Source organism: Pectinophora gossypiella, chromosome 12 (assembly GCF_024362695.1).
Source record: "Pectinophora gossypiella chromosome 12, ilPecGoss1.1, whole genome shotgun sequence".
NCBI classification, from domain to species: domain Eukaryota; kingdom Metazoa; phylum Arthropoda; class Insecta; order Lepidoptera; family Gelechiidae; genus Pectinophora; species Pectinophora gossypiella.
In genome coordinates, this window is record NC_065415.1 from 5,720,289 (window position 1) to 5,743,249 (window position 22,961).

The 22,961-nt window shown below is 37.5% G+C and overlaps 1 protein-coding gene across 1 annotated transcript in view; it reads right to left on the reverse strand.

The window, feature by feature from the left end:
- Window positions 1-22,961, reverse strand: part of LOC126371147 (lysine-specific demethylase 3A) — a 177,906-nt gene that overhangs the window by 95,522 nt on the left and 59,423 nt on the right. Inside the window, exons 4-6 of the mRNA XM_050016369.1 lie at window positions 12,689-12,910; window positions 8,872-8,956; window positions 6,097-6,164 (exon numbers count right to left, since the gene is read on the reverse strand). Of these exons, the coding sequence (XP_049872326.1) occupies window positions 6,097-6,164; window positions 8,872-8,956; window positions 12,689-12,910 (375 nt within the window). The remainder of the gene's footprint in view (window positions 1-6,096; window positions 6,165-8,871; window positions 8,957-12,688; window positions 12,911-22,961) is intronic.

A 22,961-nucleotide genomic window follows, 5' to 3' on the forward strand; every position in this document is an offset into this window, starting at 1 on the left:
GTGTGTTAAAAGTGAAAATGGTTTGAAAATAGGCTAGTTTCCAACTAGTCAAATCAGTTACTTTTTACTAAACGTCAAAACACGAAATTACTATTGAATTTGTATGAAAAAGCACACTGTGACGTCATAGAATAACGTGATAAAATGTCGCACTTATTATTACATTTTTCTTGATTAAAATTCATAAATAAGTTAAATAGAAAGAAGTAAATGATTTTCGTTAGTTTTAGATCTGCCTTTATTTAGTAATCAGAATTTCATAATTTATCTTGAACCTAGTACACGACCCAATTGTTGCATAGTATACAACAAGGATACCACCGGCAGCATTTCCTCAGTAATAGAAAAGTTTCAATCGATTCGCGGTGGTTTAGAAACTTTTTAGATAGAATAGCCAAGGAGAATAGCAACGAATATTCGTGCATTTCTTGACAAGCTCAGATTCGGCTTCCTTAGTTTCAATTTGCATAGCACGTTCTATTCTCAACATCACTTCGGGTTTCTATTTCAAGAATTTATCACCTTCGTTTTGCATTTCATCTCTCGGATAGTTTAATCTTTGTACAGTATAACAAATTAAAACTTATGTACATGGTTGTAAACACTAAGGTTAGATTTCAACTATCGATAATTCAATATCTACATATTAAAAACACGTTTATTTGAGTGTAAAATAACGCATGTGATGTGATGTACAGTGCTCAAATCATTTGTCAGTTCCATAAAAATACCAAAACTACCTATACAAGAAGAAGACTATCTTTGAACAATTTATCTTCTCTAACTTTTCGCTTAAGTTAATCATCAGGAGAGTATTAAACGATAATTTATTCCCATTGGCCAGAAAGGTGGCGAGTTGTTTTTGGCAAACATCCAAACTGAAACGGTTTCACTGAAATGTTGCTGCAAATGCAATGAAATGACTTCCTTACGCCAAGACTGTTTGGGTTATCTCGCGACTGGGATAATAATATTTGCATGTTATAACAACATGTATGTGTATGACAAATTTAATCAAATGGAAAGTAACATCGGAGCCAGTACAATGTAGAGCTCTTTGCATAGTAAAGACTATAATATTCAGGGACACAGTTTCAGAATTTGATAAGAAAAGAGATAAAGTTACATAAAAGCTTATTAAGGATGTAAGCAAAACATTGACCGAAGTTAACTTAGCAAACATAAACGAATAAGATGGTAATAAAGTCGTAGATATACAATAACTTACATAAGATGATAACCCTCTACAATATTCATCGGAGCATGTTCGTCCTGAAGCCCTCACTACATCAAAGCAAATAACGGGGACAAGATCGAGGGATAATTAAAATTTAATCCCTGATTTCTGAATACGCATGGCATCTCTGTACACGTCCTGTGCCTTATAAAGCTCTGTAGTGTAAGCATATCCAGACGATAGATATTAATTATAATGTTATAAATTGTAGCTGGTAAGATAAGATTGTCAAAACATAAAAAAGCGCTGGTTAACTTATAGAAAATATGATTTAACTTAGCAAATAACAACTTTTTTTTTTTCATAAAAACTAATGTGTATAATAATTACATGGAATTGCTATGAAGAATTGGACAAGAAAGTTAGTAGTGTATAAATACACACAATCTTAATGATAAACGAGCATAAGATAACAACAATAAAATAATAACGTAGTCTATAAGTAATGACGTCGGTTGTTAAATAGATTTCACCGAAACCATGATTACAAAAGCAATGAAAAGTAACGTTATGACTCACGGGAGTTACTACAGGTTTTCCCAAACAGTCGTCCCTGTAACGCCATTAGCAAAGTTTACCACCTGACAAATAATCTATTTAACGGAACTAGTGCAAGGCTTCAATAAAAAATAGCAGCTTTTGAAAAAGCAATATCAGACAAAATGCCTTGACCGTTCAATTTCGAAGTCAAAAGAAAAAAGTACTAGTAATAGAAGTTTCACGATCACGGAACACCTGCACCCAAAGTCCCTGTTGCAATCCAAAAACAGTTCTAAGTGCAGTTTCTAAAGTCCCATTTACAGTCTCCGAGGTACGTGACGAAGCAACCGAGGTTAGGATTACAGTTTAGCATTCCACTCACGAAAGGAAAGAGATGGTGTTATTAGAGTTAGGCTAGAGGGAAAAGTGAAGATGATTTGTTTGAGTGTACTTTTCGAATCGATAACTAAGCTAAGGGCATACATAATGGCAGTTATCCTCGTGTTTTGCGTGAATTTCACAAGATGAATTGTTTATGGCGACTGGATTCTAATGCCTTTGAGCGAGGTCGGTGAACCAGACAAATTGCCGCGCAGTCGTCCCTCTGTCAAATCGACGCCCCATGTTCGGCTTAATCGCATTATTTGCAGGATTTACGTCGTGTTCAATTTTCGGTCCAATTTAAGTGGAATTCCGATAAAGTGAAAATTATCGGACTAGTTTCCTTGTCACATTCAAATTAAAGTGATTCGTTTTATTTATTTGATAGTATACCTACTTAGCGCAAAGCAAGCGAAGTATTCAACGAAGTGCATTTATTGGAATTAAAGATAAGGATAAGAATTACGACAAAATGTATATCAATTTATATAAAGTGAAATGTGATAGCTGTTGTACCACACACAAGAGGGCATATTTCGTCGAATGGCGCAGCAAACATCGTGGTAGTGAATTATAGAGGGGAGTATTGGCCGCATACGAAATGTGTGCTATCGGCCATTGCACGACCGTACGTGAGTCTCATGCACAATGCGCCACTAAATCTAACCTTGCCTCTGACGGGGTATTTCACGGCTGATGACAAGCCATTTACAATATGATGTTGATCTCTCGTTAAGCTATTCAAAGCGTAACGTTAATGTTCTTTTTTGATAGATTTTCGTGTGTTGCAAGCTATGCAACACACACGTGTTAGCACTATGATTCAAGAATGTACGACAGCACTTTGTACTTTCAATAACTTTTTTAGTAAATAAATAGTATCCTTCTCTACGTCTCTGAAAACGCAAACAAAGTAACGTATTCTATTTTGTATAGGTACAATTTCAATTGTACCTCTATTTACTTCAGTGGTTTGGCAGTAAATAAGTGATACGCATGGGGTCCTTCATAATTGGCCGTGGGTTATAAATTACGTATCACCCGCGGCTGTAATGGGTCATTGCGCAGTATAACGTCTACTTTCTTTGTCTTCGCTTCTTGCTGATCCCTACCATTGTTATCTAGCCCTCTTGCAACTTGACCTATTTTAAATTCAAGTAGGATTTTCAAAATGAAGAACAAAGGCTTTCGAGAATTTCATCAGTTAATATTGGAGCTATTTATATAAGTTATATAACTTAATAAAGCGAAATAAGTTTATTTTATAGCAAAGAATGTACATTAAAGTAACGATTTATACTTAAGTGGTCTAATTATGGCTAGTTTCTTTTATTTTATACCATTTAATTTAAGTTATGTTTTAATATTCGTATTAACAGAAGTAGAACACGAGAGAAATGTGTATAATTATCGTTTTGCTAATAAAACCAAAATGTTCTAGATTTCCAAGGAAACTTCCTTCATTAAAGTGAAACACGATTCAGAGAATCCCTTTTATGAACATAGCTGTAGGTAAATTTAGCAATTAGTCATTCAAGGCTAATTTCATCTGACGGTACCTTGAAGCGCCCAAAGGACCCGTCCTTCGCTCATCCGACCTTCGTCCGGGCCTTGAGACAACTAGAGTATAAAAATATTTAATTTTACAGTAAGGGTAAGAGTATTAAAACTATCCAATGTCTTGAGCGCGTGTACGAAACGATAGATAAATGTGAAACAAATAGACTCCTATTGACTGTATCAGAATTCCATCCACCTGTCTTCCACAGTTTATATAATATGTGTATGAAATATCCTTAAGCAGCAGTTACACGTTTACCAATATCAAAAGTAAGATTCTATTGAACTCGCGTGTAACTCGTGTAAGCAAGATATTTTTAATAACAAACACAATGGAAAATTGTGGGAAAACGTTTTCATAAAAGCGAAGATGGAATAGGGTGGCGTCTCTCAAGCCTTATATTCTGAAATAACATTCTATCTAGAGGTGAGCGGGGGCGTTGTCTTTAAACATTTGTTTTCCTTAAAGGTGGTTTTGAACCAAAATACCCTCTCAATTTTGTAAAACATCTCCACCTTATTTTAAACTTTAGTAAAGTATGAAAAAGTGGTAAATTGAATATCCACATTTATGCATAGCTTCGTGAAACTGGCATATTTTGAAAATATTGTTTCAAAGACGAAATTAGACAATGAAGTTTACAAAACTAATTATGCCCGAACTTGTTAGGTAGTTCGAAGCCGATCCAAATTAGATTTTCACTGGAAGTTTTAAGCCAACACACGCGGATGTTCCACTTGTGTCCAACTCAAACATCCCCCGATTAACATTAGTTTAAAACAATGCTGGAACTGGTTCTACTAAGTTCGGTACGGTTCCTCTATTCCAATATTCAAATGAGTTCACTAGCGTAGAAACTCGACGTTTTAGCCCGCTCGGGAACTGGAACCATCTCGCTAACTTGGACAGTGGAGGTCAAAGTTTTTTAATCAATCACAGTAATTGTAAAACTGTTTGTTGTATTGTATTATTGATATATTTGAGAGACAAACCAAACTAAAAGAAGATCATCTGGTAGTACAAACAATGTAATCAATAGAACGTCTCTATCAAGACAAAGAAACAGTGCATTTGTCTATCAAGAGAAAGTGCATTTCTTCGAGGCAATGACGTCATAAATCGTCTGAAACAGACGTATAAGGCCAATGATGATCAAGACAGGGTGAAGATACAGACAATAGTAGATTTGAAGATATTAATAACGCTTTTCAAAGTTAACTGCGTCGTCGTCAAGAGCTAGAGAGAGCAATCGTCTTGGAGCAACTCAGCCAATTAGTCATTAATTCTGTATTTAGTTCGACCGCCGCAGGAGGGTCAGGATAAAGTTAGCGCATGCGTCATGGGCGCCGGACCCGTCGCGACTTGCACAGAAATAACCCACGAATAGACACGCAATCACTGTCCAGACAGTAGTAATAAAGTGCTCCTTTCACTGTCAGGTGCATTTAGTAAGAGAAAAAAATACGACAGCGGCGCCCCACTCGCAATCCCAATAAGTTGGTACTGTCTTTTTTATGTTATATGTGGATATACATAAACATATAGCCTATATGCGTCCCACTACTGGGACAGGGTCTCCCTTCAACCAACCGGAGGGGACAACTAGAGAGGATCGATGACTGTGGACATTCTAGATTTCAAATCTGTAATTACATTTTATCCGCACAAATAACTTTTACAACCTTATCATATTCATAACACTGAAACATCTGGCCTGTACAATAAGGCATAACAATTCACATTCATAAATTTTCTCATTAAGTACATGTACAATACTACTATACTACTTTTTCACGCAATAATTTCTCGTAAAGTGGTACCTATTCTTCTTCGTAAAGTAGTTGTATATCCATGTCTTGAGTTAATCAAACCGAAATAAGCCTAAACGCAAACAAGATATTTAAATTAAATCATGTAATGAAACACCACAAAACAAATTTAATTATTAATGTTGGTTGAAGAAGAACGCCCCCTATTCTCGTGGTTATTTTTTTCAAATACATAATAATATATTATGTAGCCCCATAATGAAAACTTCGTAAGTGCATGTTTGCAATATCCCATTCTGATGTGATTTTTGTTAACAATATTTCGCTGTAAACACACTAGTTTCAATTCCGATATTTGTAGTCTCAATTTGTGCGTTTCAAGATTTTTATGAAGAAAATTACATCAGAATGTTTGTTCAAAAACGTGCTTCAACGTTTTCACTTAAATATGGTTAAAAACGTCACATCGGATATTACATTTTGACATTTGCGCATATAAAAACAAACTAAGTGCACACTGTCAACAAATGATAAATATCAATATTACAGTTCTCTGAACTGAGTTTCAGTCCAGTTAGGTAACGATAACAGTACATGAGCCTTGACTTGATGCACAAACTACAATAGAGCGGATGATCAATGGTGTGTTATTAGCAGACAAAACCCACCTGGAGATTGGAGCGAGATCTGCGGGGCATCACGCCCACGACTTCTCCTCGCATAATGGACTCGATCACTGAAACAAAACAAGCTATTAAAGACAATACTATCATTATAGATAATAGTCCGAATTTGTAAGTTAATACATATAACTTATTCTTTTCTTTAATCAGAGCTTACATGGAACAGATTAAAGAAAAGGTTAACGTCGTGTCTTATAGGGAAGTCAAGGAATTGGCCTTTGATAGACTGGAATGGAAAATGCTACACCGACAAGAGCGTGGCTCTTAAATTGATGATGATGACATATAACATTGCATAAGCTCACGACTATACCCAACTGGGGTAATCAAAGGTATATTCAGCATGATGAACTAAGTATACACGCCTCACCAAACTTTTTGTTAGACCATCGTGATAGGTGATGAGAGGTATCGCCGTCTATAGTGGTCAAACCAGCTGTGTTAGTGAAAAGCGTAACATAATATAATAATTTCTAATAGAAGTAGTAGAAAATGAGACGCATATAACAGGAGAAGATTTCTGAAGGATATAAGATTATGTCTAAACGAATCAGAAGAATCCAGATAATAGAAATATATTCGTTGACAGCAAACTTTTTTAATACTTATAGAAACACTTGACTCCATTGTCTAAAAGAAAACGAAATCAGTCTTCAAGAGTATCGTTGAAAGTTTTTAATAATAAGAAATTTGCTTTTAACCCCATCCTTGGGGTAACGACCCACGAGAGGGCGAAGATAAATTAAAAAGTTTCAGATGATACCGTGCCAGAGACAACTCCATTTGAAATTGATTGTGAGGTAGCACTGCCTCTATTCACATTGTGAAACGGTTCACAATACGTCGCTCACAAATAAATTCAATCGAGCACAAAATAAACAAAGAAAAATACGAAACAAGCTATTTCCCAGACGGCTTTGTATTTGTTGGCCGGGAGCGTAATTCATAGTTTATTTTCAGTTCATTAGCAAGACATTGCTTTGATTTTAATTAAAAAAATAATTGAATTTAATTTGCCATCTAGGTGAAAGGAATTGAAAAAGCTTATTATGGATCGTACAAGGAAAGTAATAATAATGATCAATGAAAATCACAAATACAAAGAAAAATAAAACTAGATCGATCAATTGCAGTGTTAATATACGGATGTTTACCTACGGATGGTCTTCGCATTACGTCAACAAACACGTTCATATTACGCAGGTCGTAAGGATATTATTTCGCACGGGGTAGAATGTTAACTACTTCTAAGGCTTCGCGCATCCAATTATGCAAATTATTGTTGTCGGGTTCACCCCATGTCGACCGTAGAAACGTATATAGCCCATTACGTTAGTAAAGAGGAGTTTGTAGCATGGTGGCTGCATCCGATCAATTTAAATAGGCAAGTACACGGTTATTAAATGGGTGGTAGAAGTTACTTTCAAGTTTAGCTTTCTTTGTAATCTTGTGAAGACATCTGTAGCAACTCAAATCTTTTCGGAGATTTTCTGCTTATACTTCGATTTATTTTATACAATTATGCCCAGTATCACCGTTAAATAAAATTACATCTATGTTTCTAAACGGGACTTACAAAGGTTGTTTATATGTTCATAAAATAAAAAAAATATTAACGCTCTCGTTTAAATAAAGTCTGTTATAAGTACTCCGATAACTTTTCAGCCAAGAAACTAGCAATTTCGAAAATTATTTCTCCTCTCAGAATATCTTGGAAACTTTTAAAGAACATTTATCACTTTGGCGTAAACTTCAAGATGGAAAGGAAGGTCAAGAAGTCTGCTATCTAAGAGAACACTTTTTGAGAAAATGAAGGGTTTGAATATAAAGGAGACAAGGGTAACATACAAGGATCGTGTAGCTTAACTCGAGGTCTTTCTCTAATTTATGTAAACGTTGTTTTATTCGTGCGCAGAAGAAACTTCTTCAAGGCTCTGTAGTTATCAACTCGTCCCCTGTCATTATAGCTTTACATAACTAGGCTTTAATAGTGAACGCTTGAGCTAACTACAATACGGCACAGGTTGCGCAATATAATAGACCACTATTATTGTGCTATTATTGCCCGATGGTATCTAAACAAAGGATCGATTAATAACAGTGCCTCGGTAGCACAGCACAACGCCCGCCCCGGGGCACTCGGTTATTCCAGTTTATGCCACGAAAACTTGGTAATGGAATATTTAATGTATTTTAAAACGATTAATATTGATAGCAACGGTAGTAACTCCGGATTTTAATGGAATACATTTACCTCCTCAAATTATTGCACGTATGTGTAGGTGAGGATACTTTAATCGGATTACTTTAGATTTGAGCTAAATTGCATTTCTGTTTCTTTGGAATAATTAATACCGTTGGCCATATTTAATCAAGTTTAAGCCTATTACATAAGCGTACCCGTAGAATTTTTTATAAGGTCACTGACTGATTCACTCATCATGAAATCTCAGAAACTACAAATGCTAGAAGTCTCAAATTTTGCATGGGGATTCTATTTAATACACGTGTGTCTCTGCTAGGCAGAGATGTAACAAAATTCAAACCCAAAAAAAAGGAGGAAAAAAAAAGGAGGCCAAGTTTGTATGACACTTCTATAGTTTTAATAGATGGGTTTCACGCGAACGAAGGTCTCAGTATTGTCGCAGGTAACAGATAGTAAAGTACGTAAAAACGTTTTCGTTAGATGATGTTTGCTGACGGCCAATGGGTTGATATGATAAGCTACATGAAGGTAAAGTTGTTTGTAGACGAGCTCACCTCCGTCGCCAAGCAGCCTCATCTGCACCAGAGACGGGTCCTCGCTGTGCTCTTCAAGAACTGTGTCATCCGTCACCGTCAGCTCCTGCGAACAACAACACGCACATTACAAATCCACTCCCCAAATTATAAATCTACGTCAATCTCAAAGAGCTCTATTCAACTTGTTGTATATTGCCCTGCCCACTGCGTCATACTGACGAAAATAAATTCCTCCACAAAGTATCAAAACAACACCACCCGATATTGTTCGAAAGAAAAACACAAGTTTCGCAGGTGTTTTATATTTGTAAGTAAACGAGATTCCCGAAATTCTCATCTAAACTTTCTCACGCGTACTTCTGTATCCGTCGTAAACAGCGCCTATCTGCTTTGTGTCGACATCGTCGCCAGAAATAGTATTTCTAAATACTTACAAATTCCTGGAAAATGGAACAATTTAAGCTTCTGCCTCACTAATCAATGGGCCAGTTGTTTACAAATCTTTTTCCGTAGAACTACAAACAGGAGAAATTATAAATTTATTTAATATAAACCTAATTAATGACTAACGCCATCAAAATAGTATTTTACATCGAGATAGATGATACAAATATTGAAGTAAACGACGTCTACTGCCTATTAAAATTAGAAAAGGTAATTACTGAATAAATGACGGTTCAACGCGAGTTTCCGACTGGCTCAAACTGCTCTGATAATGACAGGTATAAAAGCATAGTCCAATTAGTTGGGAACGTAGCATGCACTGCGGCAATAATCGACATTAAAGCAAACTTGCGCAGACGGCTACGGTTCTAGCTGGAGTTATACCTATTACTCAGAACAGCTTTCGATAAACATGTCGTCGAAAGACCAAGTTGGGAACAAACTCGCGAGAAACAAAGAGGGAACTTTAAGAAAGTTACTTGGAAAACCAGGAAAGGGGGTGAGGGGGGGTTACTCAAAACTTTGACGTCTCGGACGGCGGTAATACGAAGCTCGGCAACTTTTCCACTCGCTAATTCGAAGTATAAATTTGTTTAACGTCTCAACTTTTTAACTGTAATTACTTAGAGTTCAGGATAGATTGGAGTAGGTACGTAGGTAGGATACAGGTCCTAAAGGCACTGTATACTTTGACGGTTAATGAAATCCTTTATATGTTTACATTTATTTGTTTTACAAAGCATATTGAAGACTTTTAATCCAGATCGACAAAGCGATAAAGTGCTTCTTGAAAGAAATTTAAAATCAGATAGAGCTGAACTTTGAAACTAACGAAACTTAAAGTGAAAACAAAAAACTTTTAACGACATCCCTTGCGAACAATTTCCTCGGAGAACGTTTCAAGTTTCGATACACAGCTCCTCAAAGGAGATGAAAGAAAAACAATAAAGTGTTTCAATAAAGCAAAACAACAAAGTTTGTTTAGCAGAGTTGGTAGGGGTGAACAGCGAAAGGGTGAGGGGCGACTAGGAACCTGCCGCCGCCGCCACGGACTGCAGGCAATATTGATACATTGTAATGTTGACGATAATTTAGTTTGTACCTGAAGAGACATTTATTTATAAAGAATTGTTTACTTACCTACTAGAACAAATTCATTTTAAGTAAGTCATTAATACTTAGGTTTAATTAGTATAAAAAGCCACCTAACCATGTTCGCGTAAAGTAGTTACTGAATACACGTTTGTAAATAGAATGAGGGTCGACTTCCTTTTCAGAACCGTATTAATAAAATCTGAGGCAGGTGGAAAGTTTCATTCCTTTTGAGAAACCTTTTCGGAATCCAAGGCCTTATATATCGTGTTCCTCGCTAACTAGTTTCCTTGTACGAAGATAAACATGCTTATACAGGGGCTATACGTGCCCTTATAAACACGGCGTCGTTACCGTGTAGGATGCCATCGCGTTCAATAAACCAAACTGGTTTCATCCAGAACTTCCCGGTTCAGAATTATCTTGTAGAATGCTTGTACAGTTAGCTACACGCCTTAGGTTTTTATAGCCACCCAGTAGACGATTGCCAAGAACAAAATTTAGCGTAGGTCATATTAGGTAGAGTTCAGTTCAGACAAACACAATTAGAATTAAAAACAATAGAAAAATTACCTTAGAATGATATGTAGATGGCTCGTGTGTCGAAATTCCAAGGAACCGGTAGGATATTGTATAACTCTACCACGGTGTAACCTGAGACTTATGAAAGAAAATTGACGAGTCCTGATCCCCTCGGCGTCGTTATGTCACGGCCCACATACCACATCCGTTATTCAATATCACAAGTGACAAAGCGTAACGGAACTTTGCCACGGTCCTACACAATGATAATATTGTTCCTTAATGACCTTGGATTGTATGGGCAATGCATCTGCAATTGCGCGGCGCCGAGGTATCTAACTAGTAGTAGTAAGCCGACTAAAAGCAGCCATAAATTATTATTTTCAAAATTCGAATTTTGAGTTTCATATCGAAATATTACAAAACAGATAAGGTCTATTTTTGTTTTGTTAATTTGAAAAATTCTGATTCAAAACGTCATAAGAATTCGGCGCGTAATGTCACTGGATGGATGGCAACAGAATTTTTCAAATTATCAAAACAAAACGGCATTTGGCTGGGTCAAACATAAATTGTAAAATGCTAAACTAGAAGAAGAAGCCTGTTTAAGATGATCAAATATCAATCACATTTTACTTTTCGACTTATTTTCGAATTTTATTTATGATTGACAGAAATATAACCCTTTTTATTTTTATTTATTTTTTATTTATTTGAATTATGTAACAATGAGTACGACGTTTGACCGCTTTTATTGATGACGTCACAGGACAGTATTTCCATACAAACTTCAAAGAAAACTTTTGTTTTGATGTTTAGTAAAAAGTATCTCATTTGACTAGGTTGTCAAGTAGCCTAATTCGGCCTTCTCTGTTCTGTCATAGTGTCATAGTGATTATAGATTATAATTTCATATAAATCTGAAAATCCTGACAGTTCGTAGGATGCGGAAGTAGTTTGATTTGCAGGTTGATGGGGTTGATAATTCAACTCACAACCCACACGATAGAAGAAGACCCCCTGCAATTGTCTACAATAGTGCTTCATATAGGTACCTAAGTGACAAACCGCACGTGCACTGAAATACTGTTACCGCGCTGACAACAAATTACGGACATAATGCGGACATTTGCTACACACTTTGACAACTTAAATGCCTGGGTGACACAACTAATTTATGAAAGATTCACAAATAGCATCGTCAATTAAATTGTAACACTGTGCCCGCATTAATGGTTGCAATACAATCCTGTTTAACAATTTCAACGAAATGTTTTAATGTAGTCGTATTACCGTTTAAATGTCGAAATAATTGAATTGAAACTGTAAATATTGTTTTATTTGTAAAGTATCTGCGTTTTGTGGAAGATAAACAGATATAATGCGATTAGAAATCGAAGCTTTATACATTTAGTTGCTGACTAAAGCGTAAATACTTAAACTGCTGAATGCGCTTGGAGATTGATAACCTTTTGATTGCAACGCAAGAATATACATCGTGAAAATAAGTATTTTTTCAGCACCATACACCCTCGCCACCATGTATACTAGTAAGCCATCATACTCACTCGCGACCATACTCACTCGCCACCATACTCGCTCTCCACCACAGGTACAAACTAGCACGCCACCTTACTCGCTCGCCACCATTCTTACACCATTAGGGTGGCGCCTAATCGCTCGCTACCATTCTCGCTCGCCACTATATTCGCTCGCTACCATTCTTCCTCACCACCATACTCGCTCGCCACCATAGTCGTACGACAATCGCTCTTACCCCAGTGTGTTCGTTGACGCCGACAATGACGGCGGTGTACCACTGCGTGGCGCCGGCTGCACGGTACACCTGCGCGCGACACCCGCCCAGCACTGACGGCGTGGTCGTCAGTATGCGCTGCCCGTCTTGTATGCTGCGCCACTCTGCCGCCTCGCTTGACACTGCCGATAACACGCCAGCGTCCACGCCTGCTTCCGCGCCCGCTTGTTGGCTGTCCCATTCCTGAAAAAGATAATCAACTGTAATTAATTTATTCAACGTAATTCTGCTTATCTTCCCGAACATATAAAAACCGACATAGGGATTGTGTTTTATATTACTTGTGGCTCCAGCCAGCCCATTAGGGATTACAAGTACGGTATGTTCTGAATTTTATTTGAGTAATTTTCTGTACCCAATTGGGCTAGTCAAATCCATCGTAAGACGTACTAAATACCCACGCATTACTTATAGATATGCATGTCGCTTAAGTCTGCCAAGGGCTCGCAAGTCGCAACCCGTCTTGTTAAACCTATTATATACTGGTATAATCAACTGTAGTATGTATACCTAGTATAATACCTATAATCATTTCTATTCTTATATCTCAAGCTACTACGGGCTTTTGTCTTCTTCTTTTGTAATCTTAGACGACAGATAAGTCTAATGCTGTCCCGTGATCCAGAAATAAATTCTACAACTCTGCAAAACAATGGCGCATGTCAATCTAATTACATTATATCATTCGCCGATCATTATAATACCAACGAAATACCGTAATAATAAAGTAAGAGTCAGCGGTAACAAGTGCAGGCGGCAGCGCCGAGAGGTCACGGAGATATCATGCCTTACCAATCAATTACAAAATAAATAACACGCTATTAAAACCGACCTCGCTCTTTGATTTAAAAACACGAACAATCAATCGTAAACAACCGGCGGTCGTGTAACGTGATGCTATTATAATCATCGAGAATAACTCCTAATGCAATAACTATAAATACCACTATTATACCCGCACAATCGTTACTTTTACGACCTCGTAATTCGAACCTACATACTTGTTACGCGTTAAACATTATGCCCCAGATTATAGAACGCCTCCATAGATCGACATTAGCACAAGTTGCCCACGTATATCGCGCTAAATGTAGTAATAATTCACCGCATATAGGGATTGTAGTTATACATTCACCGCACGTCGGGTGTACGTCGTGTAGCTCGTGTAGCGTGCACAGTGCACACACTACACTGCACCGTGCACACATGCACCTAGTATTTATGTCAATGTTACAGCGCACACAGCCCGGCGCTGACGCACACCTGTGTCTGCTGCATACTACCAGGCCTGCGCCCGGCGACAGACGTATCCGGTGCGTTGAACTCTCCCCCCTCCCACCCCCTACTATGGTGCCTATTATATACCTATACATCTAAATGTATCCGGCAGTTTGCTAACTATACCGCCATTGGACCGTTCAGGGTCACCAGCATGTGGAAATCTTGTTTATACAACTGTTCTACTAGTGTAAAGTGGAACAAAGAATTAATTTAGTATTGATAAATAGAAGGCACAATAACGAGGCATGTTAATGTCTGAACACGACGACGCGAGATTCAAAGTCTGATGACGCATGTAGGTGTACTTATGTATAATTTAATGTTGATTCTGTATTCAGAATTAATGTGTAATGATACTACTATTCGAAAATTGCAAGCATAGACTTTTCTTTTTCTTTTTCTTAAATTGCGTCGCCCCCGCACACCGGATTTTCAATACGTCTAAAAATATAGAGTCTAGCTCGTGCCCTTATTCTGAACATCTTTTCACGGTCAAACCGTTTTCTCTCGGGTGGAGACACGACTCGTAATCACAGTATTTGTGTAACAGTCACGCTCTGATGAGTCTGACTCAGCAGACTGGGGCATTACGCAACGCCCCGGGGGCAGGCGGGGCCGCCACCGTGGACTATTGTTTTTGTCGGTTACTCTATTCTGTGGGATTACGCGTGATTAATACTAGGTCGACGGTCGTGGCGGAAGGATGCGGACACGGATTACGGCCATTTTGTATGCGTAATGGCAGTCACTGAGGTGCTTCAGCCCATCTAAGTTTGCCAGTGTATTGTTACGCACGTCCACTCAACCGACTTTGAGCCTGGAAAGAACACAGTCATTGAAATAAACGACGTTGAATGTATAGACAATAGAATGTATCTGATTATAATTAATTGTCAGAAAATAAATTTAAAGCGCATGTGAGCTTACTTTATGTAAAAAAGCTTATTATAAGATTAATGACTACCTAAATGATAAAAATGTCTGGTATTTAATGTGTTCTTCTAGTTATTAAATAATTTGTAATGTATCAAAAAATCTCATTGATTTAAAAGATGTGTTGCTGTTGCAGTTTCTTGTCATTTCTTCCCCTCAGCCTCACCTTGAGAAATGACGTAAATTCAAAAATGTTACATTGACCGACAAGTTTATCCATGATAATTACTTTGAATTGATTCTGATTTCTGATTCATGTATATATGTAACTACGTATAATGTTCTCATTGATAGTAGGGTAAATCCATCTCTCAACTCTAAAGAAAGTACGGAAACTGTTTACTACGCTGTAAAGCGGGTTATATAGCAAATTACAGTAATTCCACTTCAGCAATGCCTTTCCTTTATCTAAACAGTAAACAGCTGCGCTAGTTTGCTCAGCAGCTCAAGACGTTCTATTTCATAACGACTGTTATGAACATGAAATGATACTCGTACAGCGTTTTATGTCATACTTTGCAGTTATCATTGTAACGTTTATGTTGCTGGTACCTTTTTATAGCCACTGTAGTGACGTCATACTTTATAGCTCACAACTAAAATAAATAACAACTCGTCGGAAAATTGTCGTAAAGAAGGTAGCTTATTTAATACTAACTCGGTAACAAATATTAGTTAGTACACCAAGTATTATGGAGTTATATAAGACAGTAAAAAATCCGGTCAAGTGCGAGTCTGACTCGCGCACCGGGGGTTCCGCACAAAAACAAGCACCAGATTGCTCATCAAGACAAATCATTATCATCATCAGCCCATTAATGTCCCCACTGCTGGGGCACGGGCCTTCCCTATGGAAGGATAGGGAGAACGGGCCTTAAACCATCACGCGGGCAAATCAAACAAGTCCAAATTCGGAATCCTAAAAACAATATACACTGAATAAATTTAGCGTTGATTAGTATTAAATAATAAAATTAAAAAATTCCCAACTGGCGTAATCAGAGGCACATCAAAAGCATGACGAACTAAATACTCACGCTTCACCGTTGTTTAACAGAAGTTAAAACAACGTGAAAGGTGGTGAACTTTCTCGCCATGTATAATAGTCTTATTTTAGTTCTTATTGTGAGGGTTGTGAGGTGGAATAGCAACCTCATAAACCCTGGTGTCAGGGTTATTACTGAGCCGCCTAAGGTCCCTATAATAGTCGATACTCGCCTGTGTTAGTGAAAATTGCTTTTAAGATATCAAAATCCGGTATCGAATTACAGTGCCTTATATTCAAATACTCATGAGTATTTAATAAAGAAGCTACGTATAAAGTTTAGTAGTGTCACTTCATACAAACAACCGTGTTTTACGCATACGCCACACATTGATGTTATCGTACACACGCATCTGGCTGTGTGACATTTGACGCCATACGATTTAAGTCTAAACTGTGTTCGAGGGGAGGTGAGGTAAACCTAGCACAGACGCTGGTGGGGAGCGGAGAGTTGCCGTACTCTATACGTAGTATAATTCCTTATTCCTATGGTAGTGTCCCAAAACTCGCTCTTACAAAGAGACGAGCTCTGAAAACAATCGTTTAAATAAATTCCGATAAAAGAATAAGAAGCCATTTCGCATACTTCGGCCGAAAATGATTATCAAAAGTACTAGGGGAGCAGAAACGCAGAGCGGACAGAGGAAATTGAATGAGCGTGCTCCCTGAATGTGTGCCAGCGTAATGGCTTCCCTGTCTGGTGAGTTACGAGCAGACATGATGCCCGTTACTCAGCCATTTATAATAGGATAGCAGAGGGGACGAGGATTGCATCATACGGCCAAAACAACTACTGCAGGAGGATGTTTCCAGAGTTTCATTGCAGGAGTATCTCCCTACGGATAGAGTACAATACAATACAAAAACTCATTAAAAATACATTATTATACTTAGATAGGTAGTACAAAAGGCAACCTGTAAGTATAGGAAATAAATTTAATAAAAAAACGTAGCGGGATAGACAGTGCAAAATAAAAAGTAAGTAACCAACGGGCCTAAATCAGCACGTTTAAATATTTGGGGACTTCTAAATAACATTGGTATTTTTATCTTATAATTTGAGATAGATATTATTTATGTAAGTAGATAATATTGCAGAACATATTAATATAATATTCTTAAAATGTAAAATGAATATAAAAATCCTATTCGCGACCTACATTTTTAAGTAGGTACCTAAGAATTGTCATTACAGTTTTGTTGTTTTATCATCACCGTCTGGCACTGAACGAGACACTCAGCGCCATCTATATACGACCTACGAAACTATTTAATACATGCTTAAGTTTTCTCATAATATGTTACCGAAAGTTTACTGTTAGCCAAGTTATTTGTAGACATATTATAGACAAGTAATAACAAGCTACATACTATGTTCTGGTAGTTAAGCGGAATATGTAGTAAAATGTTATTATGAGTAGTAAAATTGTAATAAAATACACCATTTCTGTGTGTTTACAAATATGAAAAGTTCACCAAACGAAATTAAATAAATAAATACATAAAATTATTCCGAGTTGTTTAGATTTATTTGTTTTGCTAAAAGTAGTTTTTATTTTCATCGTAATAATATTTTAGCAACCTACACGAAATTTTACGATAATGGCAAATGCTTGAAATTTATTGTAGCAATCCGAGTAAATCTAGATCTTAAACAAGGGAAATAAAATGCAAAATTTCCATCATTACAAGAACTTTTTCAGACAATGAAATGACTTTTCAACAGAGAGGAGAACTTTTAAAAAAATACAGTAAAAGGCGAATAAAATAGAGAGAGTAGTAAGTAAGTATCTGTTGCAGTACTAGGGAGTCATAAACGAGAGGTAGTTAGCTTTAAATCCGTAGACGTGCAGTGAAACCCCATCCATCAAGCGAGATGAAATGTCTGGGTGAATGCGCGTCTGCGAGGGCAAAGCAAACACGTAAACTCGACGGAACATAAATTGGGCTTTTGTGTTGGCAACTGTATCTATATGTACCTTTCGGCCTTACGGGCCAGCACTATGTAACCGCCGTTTCCCTAGATACCTACACGTACCACACGTGTTCCACCTTTATTATAGAGTGTGGTACAGCCCTTGCTTTACCTGTTTATTCAAGCGTCAATACTTTCCGAGATCCCGACGTATATCGCTGTGATTTCATAAGATAAAAAGTACACGAACCATGTGTCTTTTTATCAATAGCTTTATAACAATATTCGCTCTCGTGTACAAATCGAAGTACTTTGGAGAAATTTCTGCAGTATAAACAGAGTAAATTCTCGAGTTTGGAATGATTTGTTTAGTAGCTGGAGTTCTGAAATTAATTTGTTAGCGATCTTCATTAAAAGCTTCGCTAAAACGTGGCACGTGCAAGTAACGATAAACGTGGCGTTTCTTAACTGCTGCTATCTAGCTCTAGATTCTTCACAGGCATTGAAAGCTCAATCTCGTATATTACATAGATGTAGATTGCATAGAGGCAGCAAGCTATATCTTACTAAGGCACACGTCTCACGCAGATGTTGATGGTACACGCTCACTGGTGTAGTTATGAAGAGTACAGTGAAAGAAATATTTTTTATTTTAACGGGAGACAGGCAAGCATTTTACCATAATCTCACCTAATGGTAAGTGACGATGTGGCCGAGAATGGGTCATGCTTACCTAGAAAGTGCCTATTCACTTCAAGGTTTACCACGGTTTATTTTAAATTAAAAGAACGTTCTATATTTTTAAGCATGTAATCGACGCGCGATCGTAGAAGAAGAGTACAATGTTGCTATTTTATAATCTGAATTAAAATATTAAAAAAGATACCCGTTAGATGGTGCCAACAGCCCAGATTTCCAGACAAGTTTGGATGTTATAAAATTAATTTAGGGCTTACGATGTAATACAAATTAATTATTATTATATTTCACAACCCACACACCCCAACGACCTAACAAAAATTATTATTAAATTACCTCTAAAATAAACATTAACAACTCTACCGTTCTATAATTGAGAAACCCGTTGACCGTCAAAATCCACTTGACGGGGTAACACTAAACGAAGTGATGCCCTCATAAAATAGGGAGTAGGATCAAACAGCCTCGTGTCTAACACACGCTAGAATCAGTACCACCCCCCGGGGGGCACACGGGAATGGGGTAAACCGGACAGCGTAAGCCAACAGAAACAAACTTTACTCGTTTAAATTTTGCGGAGACCTCCCCGCATGACGATGAAGTTAAGAAACTCACGATAAACTTCATTGCCGCCCGCTAATTGAGTTTTTAACCATAAATAAGTGATTTTTACAAAAAGAATTTGCAATTTAAATCTTATGCTATTTAAACTCTTTAATTTCTTTGGTCCGCTTCACTTCATCTTTTTAAATAACCGTAAATAGGTACATTATTATATTTTTAATATTATTATATTACATTTATTATATTATAATATTCCAGTAATAATGTATATGAATGTTTCATATAAATAGCACGGTATTAATAATAAATAAGAACCTGAGAATAACGTTATTCAATCTACATGCTCACAATATTTTCCTTTTATCTGTTGTTACTACATAAAGTAATAATAAAAGTAATACTTAATGTTATCCTTGGATTCCTTTGAAGATAGATATAACTAGAAAACAAGGTAAGTAGGTATATAACTAACATTCAGAGTAGGTACATAGTTACATAAGTGGAATATCGTTTAATTACTGTTCCATGTATATGAGACGAGACTACTTGCGTACTAATCAGGTTGCTATAGGCACGCCTTGATATAATAACAAGTAGATAATTAGTATCTGACACAAGTTTTCGGAAGAAGGAGAGGCAAATTGTTAGAAGTAAAGATTTGAATTGAGACGTAATGTATATACACTAAATATACATTTATACTTGTTTACTACATAAACCCTTACTACATTTCTTTCGTGTGGTTTTAACGACGAAATCGTACAAAATAAAAAGTTGAATACTTACATAAACACAAAGAGCTAAAACGAGTGGCGTTCCATTGCAGAGGGATATAATATAAGCGAAGCAATCTAACAGCGGCAAACATTTAGCCGGCACGTGTACCAGGGATATGAATTCTCCACTACACACAAAAGATAAAACCAACAGGGTTCTCAATATAAGTGATAGATAAGAATTTCCGAGAAGGTAAGAAGATATTATTACACCAAACAAGCGTATTGATACAAGATAATTCAATATCAAACTTCCGGAAAAGTGAAGGTCGATCGATACACGCGATCGGTCTATCTGTTAACATAATCATTGGATTACATCAAAATAGCATCAAAGGACTAAATAAATACAAACTTCAGAATTTAACGGAAGTATCATTAAATAGGATTGTGTTAGAAATAAAATTGGAAATTAATTGTTTTCATTGTCACTAGAAGGACCTGGAAATCGTCATGGGTGTGATATTGAAGTCGCTACGACAATCAAATTGGCATGAATTGTGCCGGGCGGCGGTGACGGTGGTGCGGCGCGACCGTCGGTGCGGCGATCAATCATATCGTTTTTCCGCGCACGAGGCGGCCCGGCTCACCCGGCGCACCAAAAATAGCGCGACACTCCGCACCACCACCAGCTACCACCTGGCTCGGAATATGTATATAATAAAGGGGAGGCGCGGGCGGAACGAGCGAGGAAAATCAATAAAGAGGGCGGCGGGCATCAAAACATAGGTCTCCCTCGCCCCGGCCGCCGCACCCCGTCTCCCGGGGAAACCCTCCCCCTTGTTTGGCAGACATCGTCCCGTCCTTGATCTCCCCACTTCGCCCGGGCGCGCAACTTTGGATAAACACACACCGTCTCATTCGAAATTGGGTCGGATGCGTTTTGCTTTTTCACGAACTTCACCGATTGCCTAATAAACTTTTTTTTTTAAGTTATTTTGGTTCCATCATAATATATTTGAACGGCGGCAATAAATCGCTTTGGGACTTCGTAGATCTTTTAATACATTTCGTGACAGTTAAGTTTATGGAAGCGATAAATCAGATACAAAGAGGAAAGTTCTTTCCTTTCATCACTCTAAGAAAAGTTACGAGCATGTGAAGGTACAATTTGTTTCCAATTGAAATGTTTTATGTACATTTTCATATGTATAAAAGGATCTATGATTAATAATATGTAAATTACATGCTCCGTTGCCGGTAAAGCCTTAAAATATGTTTCTTGGAATGTGTTCAAAGGGAAAATTTAAAGAAATGTAGATACGAGTGCTTAGCCTGGAGCATGACGAATACGCTGTTATTTCAAGATATTCCGGTGCTAAGCCTCGAGAGCAATTCATATACTACACTTGTATACAAAATAAGATCTAAAAGGTTACCTAATAGACAGCTACGTGAGTCAGTCGGAACAGAATGTGGTGGCGTTAGAATGTGAATCATTCCACTCACGTACTACTTCGCTGTCCGTATTCGCGACTCGCAAAATAAATAATATGAAACAGATAACTAAGTAATTTATATGAGCGTTTTATTACTATCGCATGCCGGGGACATGGCATTGCGGTTTCGAGATGTTATGGCAAGATACATTTAGGGGCAATGTTGTGAGTCATGTTTACACGGTGATGTTTATTATTAACACTATTATCATTGTTGGTTTGTTTTCAAACTAAGCTCTCGTGTGTATTTTTCCCTTAATTAAAAAAATGGACTTGCACCCGTCATCTAATTATCTTTTATTATGATACTTAATAAGATTCTTCATTCTAAGATCGCATCATTGATTTTAAGGAATAATACTACGTATAGAACGTCAACTCTCCGCACCCCACCAGCGGCTGACCTAAGTTTACCTCACCCCGCCTCGATCTTACTTTAGTCTTCAATCGCATGGCGTCTGACGTCACACACACACACACACCCACACACACACACACACACACACACACAGGTGCGCGTGTACGATAATGTCAATGTGTAGTGTCTGTGTAAAACGAGGTGTTTTATATGAAGTGTCCGAAGTGTTGACTACAAGTACGAAAGGTGTGTAAGAGTTTCGTACTTGTAGTCTCGTATTTACTTGTATCGTTACTTGATCGTTTTTCTAGCGCAACTTTTCGGATTTAAATTTATAAACCCATTTATTTCAATTAATTGCACAGAACCGGACACCTTAATGGCTGAAACTGTTACTTAATTTGATATAGTGATGTATCTACGGACAATTGCAAAGACACATTGGCAGGTGCATTACATCCACAAGTTTACGAGTAGTAATGAACAGCAAAATTACGTATAATAAAGCACCTCTCACCTCTCTCGCAACACCTCTTCCTCGCTCCCCGCTCGGATCCGAGTGGGGCGGGGCTATTGTAGCGGCGCCTACCGCTCGGATCCGAGCGAGCGACCGGTTCATTTTGTAAAGTCAGTAAACTTACGGCGTTTGAGGCGAGTCCATGTCGCTTTGCGCGGCCACTCTGGCAATATAATTAACTTACGAAAACAAGTATTGGTATCCTTCTAACAGTGTTATAGTGATTTGTACACACGATCCTACGGAAGGTATTTTCCCGCCAATATGAACAGTAAGGCTGGGTCGTCTAAAAGTAAAATTAAACCGATTATTTCAACATGTCGTTCTAAAAAAAAGCGTCGGCAAAGTGATGATTATGATTCGGAAGGTTCTGGAGAATATAGTGATGAAGATGTGTATTCGCTAGCTCATGAAGAGGAGTTTTCTTCAAGTTCTGAAGGATCTGCAAGCGACAGTGATTTAAGTATTTTTAATTCAAGATTAAATACCAAGTCGACCAGCCCTAGACCACGTGCTGATGATACACCAGCTCAACCTTCAAGGTCATCAGCATCAAAGCGACGTTTAAGTGAATCAACCGGTAGCCCTATTATTCAATGCAAGCGATTGAAACCTATGTTTAGAGATAGTCCCACGAGAGTAAATACACCAGGTACACGTGATACATCTGCTCGATCTTCAAAGTTACGAGATTCATATATTGGTTC